Source organism: Cavia porcellus, unplaced genomic scaffold (assembly GCF_034190915.1).
Source record: "Cavia porcellus strain 051 isolate PalLab524CR breed Dunkin Hartley unplaced genomic scaffold, mCavPor4.1 scaffold_6, whole genome shotgun sequence".
Taxonomy (NCBI): domain Eukaryota; kingdom Metazoa; phylum Chordata; class Mammalia; order Rodentia; family Caviidae; genus Cavia; species Cavia porcellus.
This window is the reverse complement of record NW_026947489.1, coordinates 103,927,242-103,950,037: the sequence shown is the minus strand read 5'-3', so window position 1 is coordinate 103,950,037 and position 22,796 is coordinate 103,927,242. Positions and strand designations below refer to the sequence as shown.

The 22,796-nt window shown below is 34.0% G+C and overlaps 1 protein-coding gene across 7 annotated transcripts in view; it reads right to left on the bottom strand.

Annotated features, from left to right (window-relative positions):
* Sbf2 (SET binding factor 2) overlaps positions 1-22,796 on the bottom strand; it is a 497,072-nt gene that overhangs the window by 180,642 nt on the left and 293,634 nt on the right. For all 7 annotated transcript variants that reach the window (XM_013148062.3, XM_013148064.3, XM_013148063.3 and 4 more), the window contains 3 exons: positions 21,921-22,125; positions 19,014-19,123; positions 17,966-18,115 (listed from right to left, as the gene is read on the bottom strand). In XM_013148062.3, coding sequence (XP_013003516.2) covers positions 17,966-18,115; positions 19,014-19,123; positions 21,921-22,125 — 465 coding nt within the window. The remainder of the gene's footprint in view (positions 1-17,965; positions 18,116-19,013; positions 19,124-21,920; positions 22,126-22,796) is intronic.

Below are 22,796 nucleotides of genomic sequence, written 5' to 3'. Positions count from 1 at the left end.
TATTAAAAAATCCAAGTATAATTAAAAGCAAAATAAAAGACATATAAAAGGAACCAGGGAGATAGATCTTTTGCAGCAGGCAAGGGACCAATAGATAGAGAGAGGGGAGGAATATGAGAAACAAATTAAGATGTATTATGTACATGTAGCAATTCCCCACAATAAATGTCTTATGGAGATAATAAATGGTTGCACAATTGTATTTTAAAATGGATGAGTATGTTTAACATTCAGAAAGTATAATCTATAGCACTCTGCAACTAATTGGATTTGGGGTTAAGATAAAGAGACAGACTATTTCTATATTTTTGCTTATTTATTGGTGCCATTTATTGAACTAGAGAGTCAGGAAGAAGAGGTTTTAAGTGGTAGAAACAAACAAGGAGGAAAAGAATATGGAAGATGTGGACTTGTAAACTTTTTCTGGGACATCCAAGTAAAGACAGTAACAAGCAAGATATTCAGTTCTGGACTTTAGGACATAGATTTGGACTTGAGATATAGATTTGGAAGGCATATGCAGGAGAGGGCAATGCAGATGAGTAGGGAGAGTCTTAGACTAAGGGAAAATCAATCTAAAGATGCAAATTAAAAACACCATTTGCAGGGTGCAAGAAGGAAGGAAAACACTACCACAAAGTGAAAAATAGATTAAAGAGAAATCAAAAAACAAGAGAAATGATAAAATCAAACACAAGGAAAGAAAGTTTTACACAGAGGGCATTGGTCATCATTAAATACTCATACTGTGGGGCAAATAAGAACTGAAAAGTTCTCGTTAAATCTATGAATTTCACCAGTTATTTGGTTAAGGGCTATTTGAGAAGAACTGAACTAAACAGGTTTTTTTGTTTGTTTGTTTTGAGACAGGGTCTTGCTGTCAGGTCCTGAACTAATGGCAATCCTCCTGCCTCACCCTTCAAATGCTGGGATTACAGGTGTGTGCCACCACGCCCAGCTGAACTAAGCTTTTACGGTCACTAGAATAGCTAATTTTAATGAATTTATCCTAAATCTGAAATTAAACTCAGTTGATAGCTAAAGTTAGTTCCTAGTAAGTAACTTAAGAAAACAGACTTCTTGGGCTGGGCATATAGCTCAGTGGCATAAGTGCCTGCCTGGCAAGTGCAAGGTTATGAGTTTGATTCCTCATACCAAAAAGAAGAAGAAAAAAAAAATAAAAGAAAACAGACTTCTTTTTTTGGCAAAATAGGGACTGAATTCAGGGCCTTCACAATGACCTACATCCCCAGCTCTTTCAAAGTTTTTTATTTTGAGACAGGGTCTCATTGAACTTCCCTGCCTGGGCTTAAACTTGTTATCCCCCTGCCTTAGCCTTTCAGTGTGCTGGGATTACAGATGTGCATCACCACGCCTGCCTAGAAAAGTATACTCTTATTTTAATAATTATTGCTTTCCTGATATGCAATCATTCATGTATTCAAACAATATCTGAATATTTTCTACATGTGAAGTGTTGTGCATGTGAGGATGTTGGATATATAATAATGAGATATAAAAAGATCTGTCTTTATTCACAAGTTCTGGGATTTCAATAGCAACTTTTACTTGAAGAAATAAAAATAAAGATCCACAAATGTCCTGGAAACAGGTTCTGATCTAGACTTAAATCTAGTTGTAAAGCACCTATTAAGACATTTTTTGAAGAACAAAGCATAAGTCATCTAAAAGAGTATAGTTAAAAAAAGATTCAGAACTCACTTTTTCAACTTCCTAGCTGTGTAATTCAGGAAAATAAATTTCTGTAAGCCTTTTTATTAAAGGAGAATAATAATTATGGCCGACCCAATAGAGTCAAAAGAAGGATCAGGCTATCTGATGCAGTCCATATGATATAGGTACTCAAGAAGGAAGAAGACAAGACATTATAGATTCTGAGTGGATGGTTCTTTCAAGGAGAAGCAGAAAACAGAAGCAGAATTGGGGAACAATGATGAGGAAGCAGTAACTTTGTTTAAAAGACCTCTTCGTTCAGGTCATCTGTTACAAGGAGAACTAAACCAAAAAATGGCAAAAGCAAACAATGTGTTCATAGATAAAGCCTGCTGACTCAGAGGTTTTTTAGAATACTACCTGGCAGAGGTTTTCTATTGAGAACCTCCTAATCTCAGTATCTTTAATAAAGTTCCTTTCTCTTATGTTGGTCATATTTCTCAGAAAATAATCTTCCAATCCCTAATCTTGAGGACAGACTGCCAGTTTCTGGAGGGGGAACTGGAAAGGAGGAGAATGCCTGTCGGCATTCTCAATATGTATTTGGCATTCATACAAACTGATTTGCAGCAAGACAAAATTTCTCTCAACTACACTTAAATTTCCTAGGTCTGTGAGAAACTTTCTTTCTTAAAAATAAATGCATAAGCAGCCACATATGATAGAGCATTTCTATAGTAGCTATCAAAAAGAGAAATGATAAAATCAAACACAAGGAAAGAAAGTTTTACACAGAGGGCAATGGTCATCATTAAATACTCATACTGTGGGGCAAATAAGAACTGAAAAGTTCTCATTAAATCTATGAATTTCACCAGTTATTTGGTTAAGGGCTATTTGAGAAGAACTGAACTAAACAGGTTTTTTTGTTTGTTTGTTTTGAGACAGGGTCTTGCTGTCAGGTCCTGAACTCATGGCAATCCAGTTGCCCCATCTTTTGTAGTACTTTTCATATACTATCTCTGTCAGTGCCTATTCTATGACATCATAAATGCTGGTGTATGGATGAGTCTTTTCTTCTAGATTGTCAACTTTTTGAGAACCAGGATTATATCTTCTCATCTCAGTATGTTCAGTACCTACTAGAGACACTAATATGTGACAGAAGTTGGTAAATGTTTGAAAATAGAAGAGAGGAAAGGAGTAAATACATATCCTGATTAAACAGCATGTGTTTTACTGATTAACATATTCTTAATGATACACCTAAATATACTACCTCATGTACACTGGCTTTCAAAAGTACTTGAATATCCTTTAAAACTTCGAGATTGTTAATTAATCTAATGTGGAAGATTGAGGTTTGAGAAGGATTTTTTCCCTTATACTTTTAAACTTCTATGTGATTTCCTATTATTCTAAACTGTTAGTCTAAGAAGCCTAAAGGAAGTTATACAGCAAATTAAATTTTAAAAAAGCAAAGTCAGTCGTGAGATTCTAAAATCTCTTTAACAAAGCAGGAGGCTTGGATATATTTAGAGATACTGGCCATTGCCACTGCTAGCTAAAGTTATATTAAGCACACTGTTTTGTGTAAGCTTACATTTTCCTGCCTTTTCCATATTGACACTTTCTCCATGAATAAAGTAGCTCACTGAGTTACATTCTGGCAAAGGTCTTTGCCTCACAGATTAGTACTTAGAAGAGTACTGTGTTAAGCCATCTTATTATGTCCTCCATGTATTTAATTTCCATACCATATTTTTACTTTATCTTTCTCTGTTCTAGTATATAACTACTTTAGATTTGTTTTGCAATTCACTGTTTTCCTTTCATTGTTTCTTGTCTGATGTTCAACCCATTCACTGAATTTTTATTAATTTATTCTTAGAATATTCAAATTTATACATGTATTTTAAATAACAGAATAAAATGCATGTATTTGTTGATACAAAATGATATTTGGAAGGATATATTCACTGGAATGGTTTATTAGTGATGATATTAATATTATTTCAAAATTAGAGTGGATGCTAAGTGTTTTCACTACAAAAATAAAAACTATATGAAGATATAATTCATCTTATTTTACTTTGAAAAAAATTTCAAATATACATCAAAGTTGAAAGAATTTTACACTAAACTTTTATATAAGCAGCAATTAGATTTTACAATGCTTGCTTTATCCTTCATCTGTGCACCAGTCTATTCATTAATCCATCTTATGTTTAGTGCATTTCAAATTAACTGACACTAGTTATACTTCTCTGTAAAATGCCAGCATGCATGTAAGTAGCATGCAATATTTGTTTATAGGCTTTTCTCTTGCTATACAATTTATATACCTTACACTTAAACACACATTTAGCAAGTTGTGATAAATATGTCTTAATACTGTTGAGATGTATCCCTGAGTTGTATGTATCACTATTTGTTTTCACTGCTGAACAGTTTTACACTGTATCCTACACTGTAGGATATAGAAGAATTGTTATGCTGTTTATATCTATGTCTGTAGTACACAATGAACACATTGATCATGGGGGACTTGTACATGTACCTAACACATCTCAATTCTTTTTTTTTTAATAAATCCTTTCCCTTCTCCTCCCTCTAACCCATCTATCTTGTTATTTACAAAGTTCCACTTCCCAGTTTTTTCTTTGAATTCTTTTTTTCCTTTAACCACCCACCCCATCTCTTGTTTCCATTTCTACTTGAACAAGTTCTTCTTGCTTCCCAATATCTGCCCTCTATTTTGCTCATTCTTTTCTTTGGGTTTCTCACACAAGAGAAACAATGTGATATTTAAACTTGTGTGTTTGTTTTATTTCACATAGGGTTATGATTTCAAGATGCATTTGTTTACCTAAAAGTATCTCAAGTTTATCTTTTCTTAGGGCAGAGAAGTATTCAATTATACATAAACACCACAATTTCTTTATCCATTCATCTGTTGATGGGCATATGGGTTATTTCCAAGATTTAGCTAGTGTATACTGCACTGCCATCAATATGTATGCATGTATCACTGTGGTAAGGTGATTTCAGCTCTTCTGGGTAGATACATAGAAGGGTAATAACTGGGTCAAATGGAACCTCTAGTTTTACTTTTTAAAAAGAATTATTTTGAAAACCTGATACTTGATAGATACCTGGGCTACTTCTAGTTTTAGGCTATTATGAATAAAGTTTCTGTGGTTATTTTTCAGAAGCTGTTTGGGGACATATGTTTTCATTTTTTTTTGGGTAAGACCCAAGAGTTGAAGCTGCTGGCTCCTGGAATAGGCATAAGTTATACAGGAATCTTAGATTTTTTGTCAAAGTGACTGTACCATTTTACATGCTCAAAAACAAGTGTGAGAATCTTTACTTTACAATTCTGCCGGTACTTAGCATTGTTAGCCCTTTTAGTCATTCTGACAGTTACGCATGTCTCGTGGTTATTTTAATTTGCATTCCCCTGATGATTAGTACTGAGTACTTTTCTCTGTGGCTACTGACAATTCATAAACTTATTGACAATTCACATACTATTTATTGTGAGCTGTCTGTGAAGGTGTTCATATTGTCCATTTTCTCTAATTTCTTTAACTGAGAAAAAATTGTATGTATATTTATTATGAACAGCATATTTTGAAATACATATACATTGAAAAATGATTACATTGAGCTAATTAGCATATACAATACCTTACATACTTACATTTTATGGTAAGAAAATGCATTCTACTACTACAATTGTTGCTCTTAAGAAGCTGAGCAGTATTATAAAGAGGATTACCATAATAAAATTAATCCATATCCAAATACAGTAGTAAATACTGAATAGTTCTGAATTTTTGACACGTTAAATGATCATAAGTGTCTTTTTTATTTCTATAAATCTGCAGTACATAATGAATACGTTCATTCTGGGGAACTGGTATATAAATATACTAAATCTCGATCCTTTTTACTTACTCATCCTCTTCCCTTCTGTTTCCTTCCCATAAAATCTGTCTCCCTGCTTTCTACCATCGTAGTTTGCTCTTTAAATTATTTACACTTTTGGTTTCTAAATAAGGGAAACCATATGATATTTAACCTATGTCTGATATACTACACTTAGCATTATGGTCTCAAAGTGCATTCATGTTCCCATGAATTGACTCAAATCTATCCTTTTCTTTATTACACTGTCTTATACTCTGAAGGAAGAATGTATGTACAGGTATGGTGAACCATCTGCTTTGTTGTTTTTTTCCACAAAGTACAAAGTGTATATTATAAGATTATATTTTTGGTGCTAGACTGAATCATTATAGCTATTAAGAATTTTTGAAAATACATATTTTGAAGTTGAGACAATATGGCTTGCTAAAAAATCTAATAGCAATACCCTAAGAATAAAATACATAAAAGATACTAAAGAATAATGATTTTTAAACATCTACACACATAGTTTTAAAAACAATGAAGTATCATCACCTTTGGAAATCTCAAGGTTCACTAGCCTTCTCAATAGTCCAGAAATAAATTTATTTTCTTATTATCTTGGTTTTATTTTAGTATATTTTTATATCATTAAGTTAAATATTCCTGAATATATGCTTTTGAGTTTTAGATAAGTTTTTTTTGGGGGAGTACCAAGGATCAAACTCATGACCTCATGCTTACCAGGCAAGCACTTGAACTGCTGAGCTAAATCCCTAACCTAGATAATTTGAACTACATTGTAATTAGTTCTTTATTTTTGCACAAAATTTTCTTAAGATTCACCCACATCATCCTTTGTAACTGAGATTCATTTCTTATTTCTACTAAATAAAATCATTGCAAGAAAACAATTTATCCAATTCTAATGCCAGTTGGCATATGAGCTATTTCAAGTTTTCTACAATTTTATTTTTACTTTTTAACTGAGATTATTGGTACAACTTAGATATATACATATATAATGATCACATTCATCATAGGGAATCTGCACCTGTACATGATATATCTTGATTGTTTTTCCCCATTCTCCTTATCTTCCTTCCACTCCCTATTTACAAAAGCACTGGTTCCATTTTACACTTTTTTCATCTTCTTTTCCCTTCCTTCCTTTCCCATTCCCAGCTCTCTAGTTCCCATTCTCATTTGGTTTTATTTGTTTTCTTGAGATAGGGTCTCACTATGCAGTCCATCTAGAGTAGCCTCGAACTCATGATGATCCTCTGGCCTCAGCTTCCCCAGTGCTGTGATTACAGGTATGCACCACCACACCTAGCTTCCCCTTTTCATTTAAATACTTTCTTCTACTTCACAATATCTAGTTTACATTTTGGTACTTATGTATACATTTTCAGTTTCTTACACCAAAGAAATAATGTGATATTTACATATGTATGTCTGATTTATTTCACTTAAAGAGTATGGTCTCAAGTTGCATTTGTGTATCTAGAAATGTCTCAAGTGTATCTTCTTTATGACTGAGTAGTACTCCATTATATAACCCCCCCCACACACACCTTCTTTATCTATTCATTGATGGGTATTTGAGCAGTTTCCAAGATTTAGCTATTAACACAGTGTGCTGCTATAAACATGGGTGTGCATGTATCACTGTGACATGATGCTTTTAATTCTTTAGAGAAGATGCCAAGAAGGGGACAGCTGGGTCAAATGGAACTTCCAGTACCTAGTTTTTAAAGGAATTTCCACACTGATTTCCACTGTGGTTGTATCAGTCTACACTCCCAACACAGTGGAGAAAGGTTTCTTTTTCCCTACAGTCCTGCCAGCATGTTATTGGCTCATTTCTTTATAATAGCCATTCTTTCTGGAGTTAGATGGAATCTCAGTGTTATCTTAATTTGCATCTCTCAAATGACCAGCAATGTTGAACATTTTTTCATATTTTATTTGCCATTTGTACTTCTTCCATCTAAGAAGTGTATATTTATGTCAGATGCTCACTTTGGGATTAGGTTTTAAATCCCAAATGGAGTGTAATGGCCAAAGGAACATTGATCCAAAGCTGGATTCCTTTTTAAAGACAGATCTCTGGTTATGTAAAGTAAAATAAACTCAGTTGCTGAGGCTCAGTTGCCTGGCTAGGGCAACTCTCTGGTGGACACCTGAAGGTTCCTCAATGAACACTGAGTACTGAGAGCTCAGCTGGATAACCAACAGAAAATTCCATTTATCTACTGTCCACATCTGCAATTCTCAACCTTTTCAATGATCATCTGGTATCCTCTGACTCAGAAAGACCTGAAATGATGCTCTTAGAGTCTTTTCTTAAAGTGTCCATTAAGAGTTATGGTACAGGCCTGGATTTTCCTCTCCACTAATAAATTAGAAACCCTAATTTTTCTCTAACTCATTGGGAGTTAAAACTCCTTGATTACAGGTCCCCCTACCCTCCAGAAGGCTAAACTGAGGTAACTTACGACTGTTTATGACTGTTTGCCTTTCATGGAAAAAAGCTATCAGGAAAAGCAATTTATATTTGTGCCTTGCATATGCTACCTAAGAGTAAGAAAGTTTCTTCTTTCATGTGTGCATAGGAGACTGACAAATGTGCCCTAACATGTGAACTGTGATTGCTAGGTGATAGATATGTTTCATCTGTGAGCTTCAGAGATACTGAATTCTTAAAATGGATTAAAAAAGTGTAACCTTGTCTTGATGGTAGAAAATGTTGTCTAGGTGATTAGGTAGTTAACAGGAATGCCTTAAAGACTTCTTTGCCATAGGGACCAGTGTGAGACTTTTCTCTCAGCCATTTTTACCTGAAGGTTATCTCTACAGGCAGACAAGTACTCCAACTTGCTTTTCGGTGGTTGACTTCACTCTCGTAAAGAACAGGAAAACAGTAGTTTAGTGCTAAGAAATGCTTTCTGCTTTAAACATGACTGTTACATCTGAACTCAACTGTAATTTAGGCTTTTAAAACTACCTACTGGAGTATTTTGAGTTTCCAACAGATATAAAAATATGCACCAGTATAAGAATGGATAGGCTGGCCAAATTTTATCTTCTGGTCTCTCTCCCATGGCATCCACATGCACTGAGTTGGAGCTGACTCAAGAGATGACCCAAGGCATACCCCAAGGGTATAGAAATCAAATAGAAATTAAAGGGACATAAATTCTTTCCTTTAGTGTTTTGGAAATAGGAGACTTAGTGTCAAAATCTCTTAATCTTTTGGAATGTACTCTTAGGCACGGAAAATGCTCAACTCTTACATGTTGAAAAAGAGCTGTTTGATATTTTTGTGCACCCATGAATGGCCTGCCTGTCTTTTAGAGCCATACCAGAATGCAGAAGAAAGTAGTGATTATGATGCTGTTTCACAACTGGAATTGTACTGTCAGAGGTCAAAATTGCCTCATGTTCAGACTTTCTTTGCACTAAAAAATAATCCTTGTGTTCAAATTATTAAATGTAAGTCATGGAAGACCAGAAACTTCTAGTTCTTAAGGAACTATTTCTGAGCCCAACACTATCTTCCTTGACCTTTGGAACATGAATATGAGGTTTCTAAAACAACTTTAATCAACACCTCACCCATTATTACTGGGTCTGAGGCTTCCCTTAGTTGTCAATTGAGTCTTGGTGGTGAAGCTTCTAGGCCATCCATAATTGAAGCCTCTTTGGGGTTATATCCATCCTTAATTTTCTTCACGCTTCTCAAGGACAATATCCCTTGCAGGGATTAAATGGGGAGTTTAGAACTACCCATGTTCATGTGTCTTCTCTCAGTGACCTAAAACAGATCAGGCAAGATCTAGGAAAGTTTTCAGATGACACTGTTAAGTGCATTAAGATCTTCAAAGGACTTACTCATATCTAGAAACTACATTGAAAAGATGTAATGTTACACTTAAACATTGACTTCTAATCAGAAACAATGCGTACAGACTTCAATCTGTGAGTTTCTTAAGTATATAACACACACGAGGATACATATTTTCAGAGTGGGCTTAAACAGAACCTAGCCAGTACTGCTGTAGAGGGAAGTTACCCAGGTGACTGGATAGAGAACCCAAAATATCTTAAAGACCTCCTTGTCCTAGGGCCAATATTTCTTCATATGCTAACTAAGACTAAGACTTTGCATGCTAACTAAGACAGGTATGGATTATTACCTGTCTGTCCCCAGATATGATAAATCTCTTTTGCAGACTGGAATTATAGAACTTTTTGATTCCAAGTCATTTATTACAAAGTAAACCCTAAATGATACAGTTGGAACCTTTTCATTTTCTCTTTTCCTCTCTTTATGGTTAAAAAATAGCCATTGAGGTTCTTTGATTATGGTTCAATTTTCTCTTTGGCACGCAGCTGGAGTATCGACTCTGGAAATATGTTTTGTAAGGATTAGAGATCCACCCTGGAAAGCTCCTGATCTTAATTGTCTTTCTATACCTGAGATAGTTAGGATTTAATTCTTGTGTCACACTTGTATTCACTCTCCTATCCCTTCTCAGATGCACTGCTCCTGAGAAATAACACAGTTTACAACAGTGTTTGCTCCAATGCAATTCTCCCTCGATGGCTGCTGAATTTCAAGACCAAGTTTCCAGAATGGTGAATTTCCACTTGCTGAAACCTTTTAAGAATAAAAGTCACTTTCATTTTTCTTAGGGTCATATTCAAAAACTGGTCTATATTTAATTCTGAAACTCTCAAGTAATAAATGTAGAAGTTTTAGTTCAAGTTTATCTGCTTTGTAGTGTTTAGCCAAAACTCAAGGACTGCTCTCATCTTTTACCTCCTCAAGAATGATGCTGACTGCTTTTTCCAGCACAGGACAGACTGACTTTTATAACACTGACAAGTTTATTAAAAGAACAAAACTTTCCTATGGAATCTGATGAGTTTAATAATAGTTTTAAAAGAGAACAAATATTAAAAAATAGTAATGGCCCCAGAGCCCAGAAGACTACCTCGGATGTTATGATTTCTCTCCAAAACATCTTCCCAGGCTGGCGATTATTCCTGGAGATATGCTAACTGAGGCTCTCAAAAGGAAGGCCAATAGCTAAGTAAGGTCCAAGGATCATAGGCAAATGGGAAAAACTGCCATAAATAGATGCCTGGAGGAGGGCGGTTGGAGGCTTGGCAGGACTTTCCCTCCACTGCTTTGAATTCATATTTGGCTCCAAAGAGTGCCACTTAAGTGTCTTTCTATACCAAACACAGATTGTTCACTCCACCAAAATAAGTTAAAATTATCTTTAACAGCCTGTCCCTTAATAGAGAATAGTTACATGGGACTAACAAAACGTTAATTTGGGCTGTTATGACAATTAAACAACTGTGGCTATCAAAGCTGCAACAAGGGGACTGTACAGCTGGGTATTACAATCAGATAAGCCATCAGCCTAACTCTGATCTTAAAAATGGTCTTTGCTTTCACAGGTATAAAAGTTTTTATTTCTTTTGATTCTTATCACAAGAGATCTCTGTTAACTGACCTACAAAAGTTCTCACTACTCTTATTTAGAATTACAAACTTACAAAAGCTATAAATGTGGCTGGAGATTTAGCTCAGCAGCATAAGTGCCTGCCTTGCAGGTATGTGGTCATGAGTTTGATCCCCAGTACCGATAAAAAAGTTATAAAAGTTATCATAATTTCACTAGGCCAAATACATATGAGTGTACACTGGTCTATTACCAATTGTCCTATGGGTGCCTGCCTGTCTGTCTATTCAGTTTATGACTGGTTACAATATACTGCTTTTGGTTGAACTTAATAATTTTTTTCTTTTTGCCTTTTTGGAGTTTTAATATAACTGTCTACAATTTAAGTTTGCTCATAGATGTTACTAGAGGTAAGGACATGCTTCCACTCAGGTTATGAGCTAATCAAGATGATGTCAAGACTGGTTTCACAAAAACAAAGTATACTGTTCTCTACATACAATAATTTGAGAGTGTTTCATTGTTCAAGACTAATGTGTTAATTTTTATAAACTGATTCTCATAGGCCATCAAAAATTTGTTAAAGTGATTAAGTGGGAACACCTTAGGCTTAGGGAAACCATTGCTAAATGTATTATTGTGATATGTTTACATTGGCCATTGTCAAAAGATTAAATCTTCTGTGGGTAAAACAGTGTTTTTTTTTTTTTTTATTAAAAGATGCTCTAGGTACAAAACTAATTTAAGGGACAAAGATTTCCATATAGCTATGACACTCATGATTGCTGATCTCATGATATACTAATTAATTTCATGCTTTCTGGGTATATAGGTCTTCTAAGATGATGTAAAACTGAGATTGTTTATGGTGCTAACCTTTTTATAGAGTTAGATATCTGCCTTTCTCTTGTGTTCCAGTTACTTGTGATAAGAGGTATATATTAAACCAACATGAAACCACCAGTCAAATGATAAGTTTTTAAACCTCTATGATGTGTATTTATGTATGTATCACTACACTTAGAAATGCTCAGGCATGCAGCAGTAACAAGTAATGTAACACACTAAAAATTAAGGCTAGATACTACACACTTCTAAGATACATTTATAAATAGGTGCATTCTTCTTGGATGGCATCCAGTTGAAAGATAACAAATAAGGTGAGAGTTTCTTTGTCTTTAATGTCTTTTGATCAATTGGAAATGTTTGACTTAAAAGGCTATTGTATTCTAAGATGGACATTTAAGTGTAATACAAAAATAATGTCATCATGATTGTCATGCTGAAATACAATGTGTGACTCAATCTCAAATTGTAACATATATAAATGCTATCTGGAAACATTCTTCAGAGATAGAACTAGAAAACAACCATGGTTGATAAGAAATAATAGTCCTCTGGCTATACTTTGTATTTCAAAATGATTGATAGTCATATGAAATTATAATAGTTGAACTCATTGGCCCCACTGCAATACTAATGTCACTGATCATTTCTTCTGAGTGTTCTGTAACTACAGTTTAGAGACTGGAAATAGAAAGGTAACTGGGCTAATATTTTGGGCTTGGCCCTTCAAGGTCAACAAGGACCCAGAATATGAAGAAACTTTTTCCATGAGATGCTATCAGTTTGGTGAGTCACCCAACATCCAGAAAAAGCTAGAAAAGAAACTAAGGAACGAAGGGAAGGTTAAAAAAAGCAATCAGAATCAAAAAGAAGAAAATTGTGGAGAAATATGATAGTTTGTGTGATTGATCTTGCTAATATGTACAGCATGATGAAATTCACCATCTTGATGATCTTACAGAGAAAGTATTTGTGTAAGGAAGCTAGTGTTGCCAACTATGTTACTCAAATTAGTAAGTCACAAATTACAATGACCCCAGAGATAAGAATCAACAAGTATACAGTGTGCCAAAGGAGGCTCACCAAGAAGGAAAAGTCTTCTATGCTTTAACAAGAAACAATATGGTCAAGTAAGTCTATGATCCATCCTGATGCTGACATTGACAGAGGAACAGAAAGGCTCTATGTATAGCTCCAAAATAATACCTGAAGAGACTTAACTGACCTTGATAGACAGCAAGAGTTATTTTTAATTAACACAGATCTCACTTTACCTCTGTCTTAGACACTTAACAGAAAAGTATGTCCTAAAAGAGCTTTGGACTTGATTTCCTCTTCTTCTAGAAGTCTGAGGCTCAACGTTAGGTTGTTATTTGAGCTCACTCGATTTTCCTGTTGTGAGACTTCACTGCTATACATTTCCTCATAAGACAGCTTTACTATTAAAACTAAAAAAAAGATGATGATCAATATGAAGGGCTGTGGGTATAGCTTAGACCCATCCTGATGCTGGTATTGATTCTGGTATTGGCATTGTGGTTTAATTGTAGAAACTGTCTTATTTCTTCTTTAATTTCATCTGTAACCCAATCGTTGTTCAGGAGGGTGTTATTCTCCATATGTTTATGTAGTTTTGTGCTGTTGCCTGCTTTACCACTGACTCTGACTGATGTTGTGCTGTTCTTCTTTACATTGTCTCACAGTTTTTAGATTGACTTTCATAGTTCCTCAGTATTTTTATGAAATCTTTCTTTTTGTGATCATAACCTTTCTTCTAGATCTGATATTCTATCCTCACCTTGGTTCATTAGGTTGCAACTACTTTCAGCGGATATCTGTTTGAATCTGATTCATGTGCTCCATTTCTTTTCTATGTCGGACATTTATAGTTTCCATCATTTTCCTAAGCTCTTCTATTTTTTTTTAATCTGTGTCTGCTCAGATTTCAAGAAGATTTAAATGAGTCACTGAGCAAGTTCTCCTCCTCCCCCTCCCCTCCTCCTCTTCCCTTTTCCACCTTCCTCCTCCTCCTCCTTCTTCATCTTCTTTTTTTTTTGGTACTGGAGAGTGCACTCATGACCTTGTGCTTGCCAGGCAGGCATTATGCTTCTGAGCTATATCCATAGCTTTCATATTGATTGTCATCTTCTTTTTAGTTTTAACTAGAGACATTATTTCTGATCTGATTTTCTCTATAGCCTCATTCATCTCATGCATGGTTTCTTCTTCTTCTTCTTTTTTTTTACTTCAGAAAATTTAGGTGTGTTGTTTCTTATTTCCTCTATCTCATTGTTCCCTGGACTTGTCCTTGGTGGGTTGGAGGTCTGGGGTTATATTTTGCTTCTGAAACCAAATTCGTGAATTTCAACCTGAATGCCAGGTATGGCATTGTGGTTGTAACTTGTGTGCTTATAAACAGACTTGCGATGCCAGAATAGTGTACGTAAGTATCTGTAAGCATCAGTCAGCCCAGATGCATGTGACTGTAGATGAGATTTGGTCAGTACTTTATATAATCACTATAATTACTGCTATCAAAATGGCCTCAAAAAAAGCTAGAAAAGAAATTAAGGAAGGAAGGAAAGGTTAAAAAAAAGCAATCAGAATCAAAAAGAAGGAAACTGTAGAGAAATAAGAAAGTTTATGCGATTGATCTTGCTAATATGAAATTCATCATCTTGATAATCTTACAAGAGAAAGCATTTATATAAGGAAGCTAGTGTTGCTAACTACGTTACTCAAATTAGTAAGTTACAAACTACAATGTCAAACAAGATAGAAAAGCTATTATTAGTATGAGTAAGCAAAAGGTATATGCTGGTAGCTTCAGTTTGTAATATGTGAAAAAGCCAGGGCTAGAAATACAGATCTTATAAAGGCTAACCCATCAATGAGTGAACCATTTTGTGCCACTAAGGGGGTATTTTCACAATTTTAAAGCAAGAACTGGGTTCACAGAGTAATTGGGCATGGTAAAGCAGCCAGTAATGATAAAAGGCTGATGAAAATCATCCTACTTCAAAATGATGACACAGAGAAATGGCTTTTACTCTCATCAGATTTTTATCTGTGATGAAACTGTCCTTTTCTGGAAGAAAATGCCCATGATAACATACATTACTTATAAAGAGTAGAAAATACCAGGGCACAAGCCTAAGAAGAACAGTCTAACCTTACTTCTATGTGCCAATGTTAATGGAAACCTCAAGAAAAAGCCTCTCTTGGTGTATCACTTTGAGAACGTTCAGAAAACATAAGGTCATGCATAGACTAGGGATCTACTGGAGATCTAATGCAAAAACCTGGGTAACAAAAAGTACTTTTTCTTGAGTGGAGCAGGGAAGTTTTCTGTCGTACTATTAATAAATACAAGATTAAGGTTTACCACTCAAGACTCTCCTCATCATGGAAAATGTTCCTGTTCATCCATGAGATTTAGAAAAAGAATTGGCTGAGGAATTCTGATAGCTATCAGTCAAGTTCCTCCCACCTAATACAACTCCTCTATTGTAGTGTATGGACCAGGAGGTTACAAGTAACTTTAAGAAAGTATATACCAAAGAGCTGTTCCTAAAGTGCTTTTAGATAGTCTCAGGTACAGATTTAACCCTTAAAAAGTTCCAAAAGGAACATTTCAACATCTTTTCCTATGTGGGTTTAATTGAGAAATCCTGGGTCAATGTCCCTATACACTGTACAAACCTCTTATCATGAAAAGATTAGTTAGGGGGTGCTTTCAGAGGTTTAGAATATACTATGGACAATCAGGTCTGTTTGGAAGAAAGTATGGTTTAAAATTATAGAGGAGAGAGACTTTTCAAGGCTATGTGGAGGAGTTTGCACCTTCAAATGATCCTGTGATTGATGACGCTATCACTATAGTAGAATCTATAGCCTTGCAGATTGACAATGATGATATTAAGAGACATTCAGAGAACTTGTCTCAGAGGAACTTTAGCAACTTCTGGCTGAGCAACATAGAATGGCAGCTGAGGAGCTTCCTAAAGAGGAAGGGGAGCCTCAACAACCAATGCAACAAACTTCTCTAAAATAAAGGAAATTCTGAAAAAATGGAACCACAAGCCTTCATAGAGAAGATCCACCCAGAGAAAAAATTAATTGCTGCATTTACTTGCTTAATGACAATGTCGTGTCATACCACAGAATAGTGTTAAAAAGACCAAAACAGGCAACCTTAGAACAGTTTTTAGTTCTGAAAAGGTTAAGATCTAGTGAGCCAGAAGCAGGTAGTAGTGGACTATAGACTCTCGCCAGGACAGAAATGACACCAGAGATCCAGATTCCCTTTTTTTTTGGGGGGTGGGGGTACCAGGGATCAAACTTATGACCTCACACTTTCCAGGCAGGCACTGATACCTCTGAGCTAAATCCCCAGCCCTTCCTTTCTTTCTTTTTGTTGTTGTTTTGTTTTGTTTGAGACAGGGTCTCACTATGCAGTTCAGGCTGGCCTTGAGCTCACTTTGTAGTCCAGGCTGGTCTTGAACTTACAACTATCTTTTTCCTCAGCCTCCACAGTGCTGGGATTACAGGTGTATGCCACCACAACTGGTTTACTGATATTTTTATGGAAGGGAACTCTCCTTCCAAACAATAACCACCTTTCATTTCATTCTCCCTTCCTGCAAGCTAAAGACGTCAACTTGAATGGTGCTAATGAGCACATTATGAAACTGGTGTTTCTGGTAACCTAATGCATATTTTATAATTTTTTGGTGAATACACTAGGAAAATTATTGGTATCTCTACTAAATTATGTACACTGTGCAACCCTCTTATCATGAAAAGATTAGTTAGGGAGTGCTTTGGGAGGTTTGGAATACACTATGGATATTTCCATTATTTCTTAAGGGAAAATAGTCTTGACTTCTAATCACCTTGAGTTACAACCAGTCTTTGTGAACTTGTTTCACTGTATGTGGTTACCCAGACATTCACCACTATTTATTGAATTGCTCATCGTATTGTCACTGGTCTAAGGTACTAACTCTGCCATAAGTCACAAGTACAAGTACTATACTACATGTATAGTATCTGTTTTGTAGATCATGATTCTATTGGTAATTTGAGTAATATAAACTTCACACTGTCTTAATTATTATAATCTTAAACAACTTTTTTGATTACTAATAAGGTAAATTTTCATTCTTTGGTTGTTATTTTCTAGCAGTATGCTGGCAATTATAATACCTTTGCGTTTCTACTTGGCATAGGAATTATACTGCCTCTTTAGATTATTTTGGGGAGGACTGGCACCTTTATTATATGAAGTTATCAATCCAGAACATGGTATATTTTCTTATTTATTTAAGCTTTCTTTCACCTACAAATTTTACTAGTATATCCTGTAATTTTTCCTTTTTAATATAATGTTACTTTACATGCATTTTATTTATTTAGAATCCCATATTTAGTTTTTGAATTTTCAGTATTTAAGTATTTTTTTTCTTCCAAAAGGATTTTTGCATCAGTTGTAGAGAAAAGGATGCTAGTATCTTAGAAAAACTAATAAGAAAATCAGATTAACTGCTTCACCTAATTCAGGTCTTTATTATTTTTTTGATACGTATCTCTATAAATCACACACATTTTAAAAAACAAAACCAACAGAAAATTCTGTTGTACTTTATACTTACAAATTCTTTGGTAAATAATAAATTCATTCATCATTTGAATTATCCACCATTAATTGCTCACTGGCTTTAGCACAACTAACAATTGTCTGAAAAGGGCTGTTGTGACCATAAATTTATGACTTAGTGCTTTAAAAATAACTTTTCAAAAAGCTATCTTATAAAACTAACAAAACAACCTACTATTTTTCAAGAGAAAACAACAAAAGAATGGAAAACAATATTTATGAAAAGAAATGAGTAAACATTTCTAAGGAAAACAGTATGGATACTTGGTCTTCATTCTATAAGCTGTGACAAGCCTTAAGAACTTAAAATGTTGGTTACTACTAAAGATCCTGGAAAAATAAAAGTATTCTTAAACATGGTGAGTAATCTGAAAGGGCTAAAAATTACCTGTAGAGTACAATTCATCATCCTTATTATGTAATCAAATTGTTGATGGTCCAATATCGCCCGGTTTTGCTGGACGTGTAAACCCAGTTCATCTGTGAGACACTGTCTTGCTGCCTTTCCTTTAAGAGCCCTCAATGCAGCAGGAAGGGTCTGAGGACAAGAGATTTACAAGTGACCAAAACGTACCACTGGGGAAAAAAACTGAAACAACAACAATGAATACTCAAATTAATTATGTCAACTATTTAATGAAGTTACTAGTAAAATTAAATCACTAGGGAAGAAGTAATTTGCTATTAACACTATTAAGAAATATATTTGTGATTATTCTTATTTGTAAGCCATGATGAAAGGTAAGTAGAACTAGCTTATATGGTAAAATGAAAAAAAAACAAAACATTAAATTTGCTTTTTTCCTTAGCTTAACAAAACATTACCATGTAAAAGCTGAAAGAGAAGCAAAAGAAAGTCTACATTTCCATCATAAAAAAAATAGAAATAAAAGGAAAGAAGGTAGAGAAGGAGGGCAAATCCTATATAGGCAAGAGTCATTTACTATAAGGGTAAACACCTGTACATGTCTTAGCACTCCCTGAAGCAAATGTTTAAAACTATGACATAGTAAACTAGTAAGGGAAGGCTGTATTATATTCAGCAAGTTTCAATGAAGTAAGAAAATTTAAGGAGATATGTAAGTTTAATACCAGTTTTTATAATCTATGACACAATCTAGATTCTTTGCAATAAATGAAATTACATTTAAATATTAAATTTCTAAGTAATAAGTCAAATTAGGGTTTAAAGAACAATTAGGTTTTAAAGTTCAAGGGAAAAATATTACCATAATTTGTATATTTCTCTTGTGGCTACATAATTTGGCTTAGACTACAACATAAATCTTAAGATTATATTCATTTAAAGTGACTGAGCAATGAAAGGATATTTTATTAGGGTAATGGACAGAATTTAGAGAAGTTGGCAACATCAGCAAATGAATCTAAAATGGAAATGATTAAATGTTTACTTGGAAAAGATGGCATTTTATTACCTTTTCAGTCTCCAAAGTTTTCTTATCAAATATGAATGAGATACAGTTCCTGACAACTTCCAGTCTCTGTGCACTGTTGAAAACTGTTGTCACTTTATCCATTATTGAAACTAGTAAAAGAATGTAAAGAAAACACAAATAAACTTCTCTGCCAATTACAGAAGCAAGGATAATTATTATTTTAGGACTATTGACATGACCAACATTCATAATTTATTTTTTCCTTTTTTAGAAGGTACTGAAGGAATTCCATGTCATTATTTTGATTACATTTTCTAATTTTTAACTATCAGACTAGTCAAAGAATAATGTCACATGATAGTCTAATGATATGCTTAGATTATACAAATTTATTCACTATAAAATAAAATTTCATTAAACACGATAAAAAGCTACTTATAAACAAACATGATATGGGTATGGGGTAACAATAAAAATAAAACAATAATCATATGTGAGAAGACCACTGAAAGAAATAGAAATTATTTCTAAGACATTACAAAGAAGAAACTATATCTTCCCCCCACCAAATTAAACACTACAAATTGGAATGGAAGAACCTTGAAGGCAAGAAATAGTACTAAAAGAAGAATGATCATAACCAATGAATTGCTACACTGGCTTACAAAAGTTACATTTCAGGGGCTGGGGATTTAGCTCAGCGGCCTAAGCGCCTGCCTTGTAAGCAGGCAGTCGTGAGTTCGATCCCTGGTACCGATAAAAGTGAAAAAGACAAAAAAAAAAAAAAAAAAATTACATTTCAGTGCTTTTTTAATTCAGCAAATTTAATACCATTTTCCACTTAATCCTTCAATGCCTAGTGTTCAATTTTCAGAACACTCATTACAATAGAACATAATGAATTTTTTCTCTTCCAACTCTTGTTCTTTGAATTGTTCTAGATAATATAAATGAATTTCATATGAAAATTCAAAAAACTGCAATCTTCAGCATTAAGTGAGTTGGAAAATTCTAGCCTATGATACAGGTTATAGTTACCTAAACAAATTTAATTTATTTAAAGAATACTGGAAGGATACAAATGAAAGCAACTGTTGTAAAAAAAATATACAATTTTAAAGTACTGTTTCATATGTATAAATGAGCTGAGATTAATCACTGTCAAGGCTCTTTATATGCCCTATTATTTTATTCATTAGCATCTCTTTAATTTCATTAGTATACTAATATTCATCAAAAAATGTTTTAAACTTTTTAAATCACTGAAATAATCATAAGCTCACAGAAAGCTGCAAATAGAGTACAAAAAGGATCTATATACATATTGCCCATTTCTCCCATGATGACATCTTATATAACTGTAGTGCCTTATCAGACTCAGGAAATCAACTGATATAATACAATGAACTATATTATGGTCCTTACTTGGATTTTAACAGTTTTCTTTAAATAATTTCTAATCATGTAACATTAATTTTCTACATGACTATAATGGTTAAACTGATTATATCACACGGGTTTGCTGTCTGAAATGCCCCTGTTAATTGTGGGCTCTGGTGCTTTATACACATGTAGCTCAGTGGCATGTACTGAAATAGCAATCTATCTGTATCACATAGAAAACTTTCTTATAGTTTCCAAATAATACCACATACTTTTTTTGTGAGCAACGTGATTCTGTTTATAAATTTTTAAACCTATTTAGCGGAACTTAAAATTTTCTTTAGCTATTGGAAAACACATTTTCTTCTAAAGAGCATGTTTGTTACCTGAGAATTATAATTTGCCTTTGGAGGATATAATCTAATTCATATTTTGCAATGATAAATGGATTAATCACGAGAGGATGCTATAATACTTGTACATATAAATCAACTGTAAAACATATCAAGAAAAACAGGGATAGAACTAAAATGGGAAAGAGAAAACTCAGCTATTATAATAGGAGACTTTAACACATCTCCCCAGTAGGTAGAAAGAAAGATCAGTAAAGAAAGACAACCCACAAAATGAGAGAAAATACTTGTAAATCATATATCTGATAAGGACCTTGAATGTAGAATACACAGAGAACTGTAGTAACTCAATAATAAAAAGACAAATACTCCAATTTAAAGTTAAGACAAATATTTATTTAATGAAGATATTTAATGTACAATAAACATAGGAAGATGTCTATTGGACATCAGTGACTGTGGAAAAAGTCAGCATCCTTATACATTACTTATATATCCTTATACACTGTACATTGCTTATACATCCTTATACATTGTTAAGTATCGTTATACAATGCTAAATGATATAGCAGCTCTTGAAAAGTTTGACAGTTCCTCAATACATCAGATACAAATTAATTACTATCAACCCAGCAATTCTACTCATAGGTATGTTCCTAATGAAATGAAAATATAATGTCCACATGAAAAACTGAAAATTAATGCTCACATCAGTATTATCTGTAATAGCCCAAAACTTGAACTATCCCAAACATCTATGATCTGATAAATGGACAAAAAATGTGGTAAATATCCATATTATTCAGTCATAAAAAAAGAAAGTAGATTACTGTCTAAATGTAGGGAGAAGGTTTTGGTAGTAAACAGGAAGTTATTGTTAATAACAGATATAGAATTTCTATTTGGCTTATTGAAATGTTCTGAAACGTGATACTGGTTGAACAACTCTGGAAATATACATACTTACATGGAAGAATTTATGGTATGTGAGTTGTATCACAACAAAGAAAAGATTTTATAGTGGTAGCAGTGGGGTTAATGATCATTCTTTGTGAGTGACAGTGAGTGGAACAGAGCTTCTGATTGACAATGATTCTAAATTATATGAGTTTGTTCAGTTTGTGAAAATTCATCAAATTGTATACCTGTATTTCTGTTATAGCTTGATAAAAAGTTTACTTATAAAACAGACAGACAAACAAATACATACCAACAGGTGGACCTGCTGGCACAATACATTTCTTCTCCATCCGCGTAGCAGGAGGTGCATTCTGATTCTTGGCAAAATTTTCCTGTATTAATTCCTGAACCAGAGCTTCATTAATCTTTGGAAAAGGGAGAATGTGAACACGCAAGTGCGATCCTTCTGTTGGGCGTGGAACTTTCTGAAATGCCATATGTGGGTTTGGATTCTCCTACAGTATCAGACATAGATAAAATTATTAAAAAATTAAAGTAACTCACAAAGACTCAAGGGGGCACATATTGAAATCAGACGGCAAAGTATTTACACATACATTCATAAATATGCCAAAATGAGAGTACCAGAATCTTTTTTTCCCCATGATTTATGAGCAATAACTCAGATAGTTGGTCACTTATCTTCCCCCATAAACTTTCTCCACCTGGTATCTAGGTTTTCTAGCTACATCTTTGTATATTTCTAATTTCTCTAGTCTTTCGACTATACGAATATCACAGGTTTCAGTCCTTGGATCTGTTTTTTATTAACAAATTCCTTGGAAATCATATCTATTCTCCTATCTGTTAACCACAAAACCACCAATGATTCATATATAGTTATTTCTTCTTGAGCTTTCTCCTGAATTCTGCCTACATAGTCAACTATCCACACAACCAATTTCTGCTTGTATTTATTGTCGATTTTAGTCTAAGACAGAGCTCTTTATTTTAACCCATCTCTAAAGCTGTTTTCTTCAGTCTTCCCCGCTTTATTAAACAGCATATTTAATTTTTCCTCTATCAATTATGTGAAAAGCTTTGAGTCATCATGTGCATGTGTATGTGTTGGGGGATACTGGCAATTGAACCCAGTGCTTCTGTATTGAACTATATCCCAAACCCT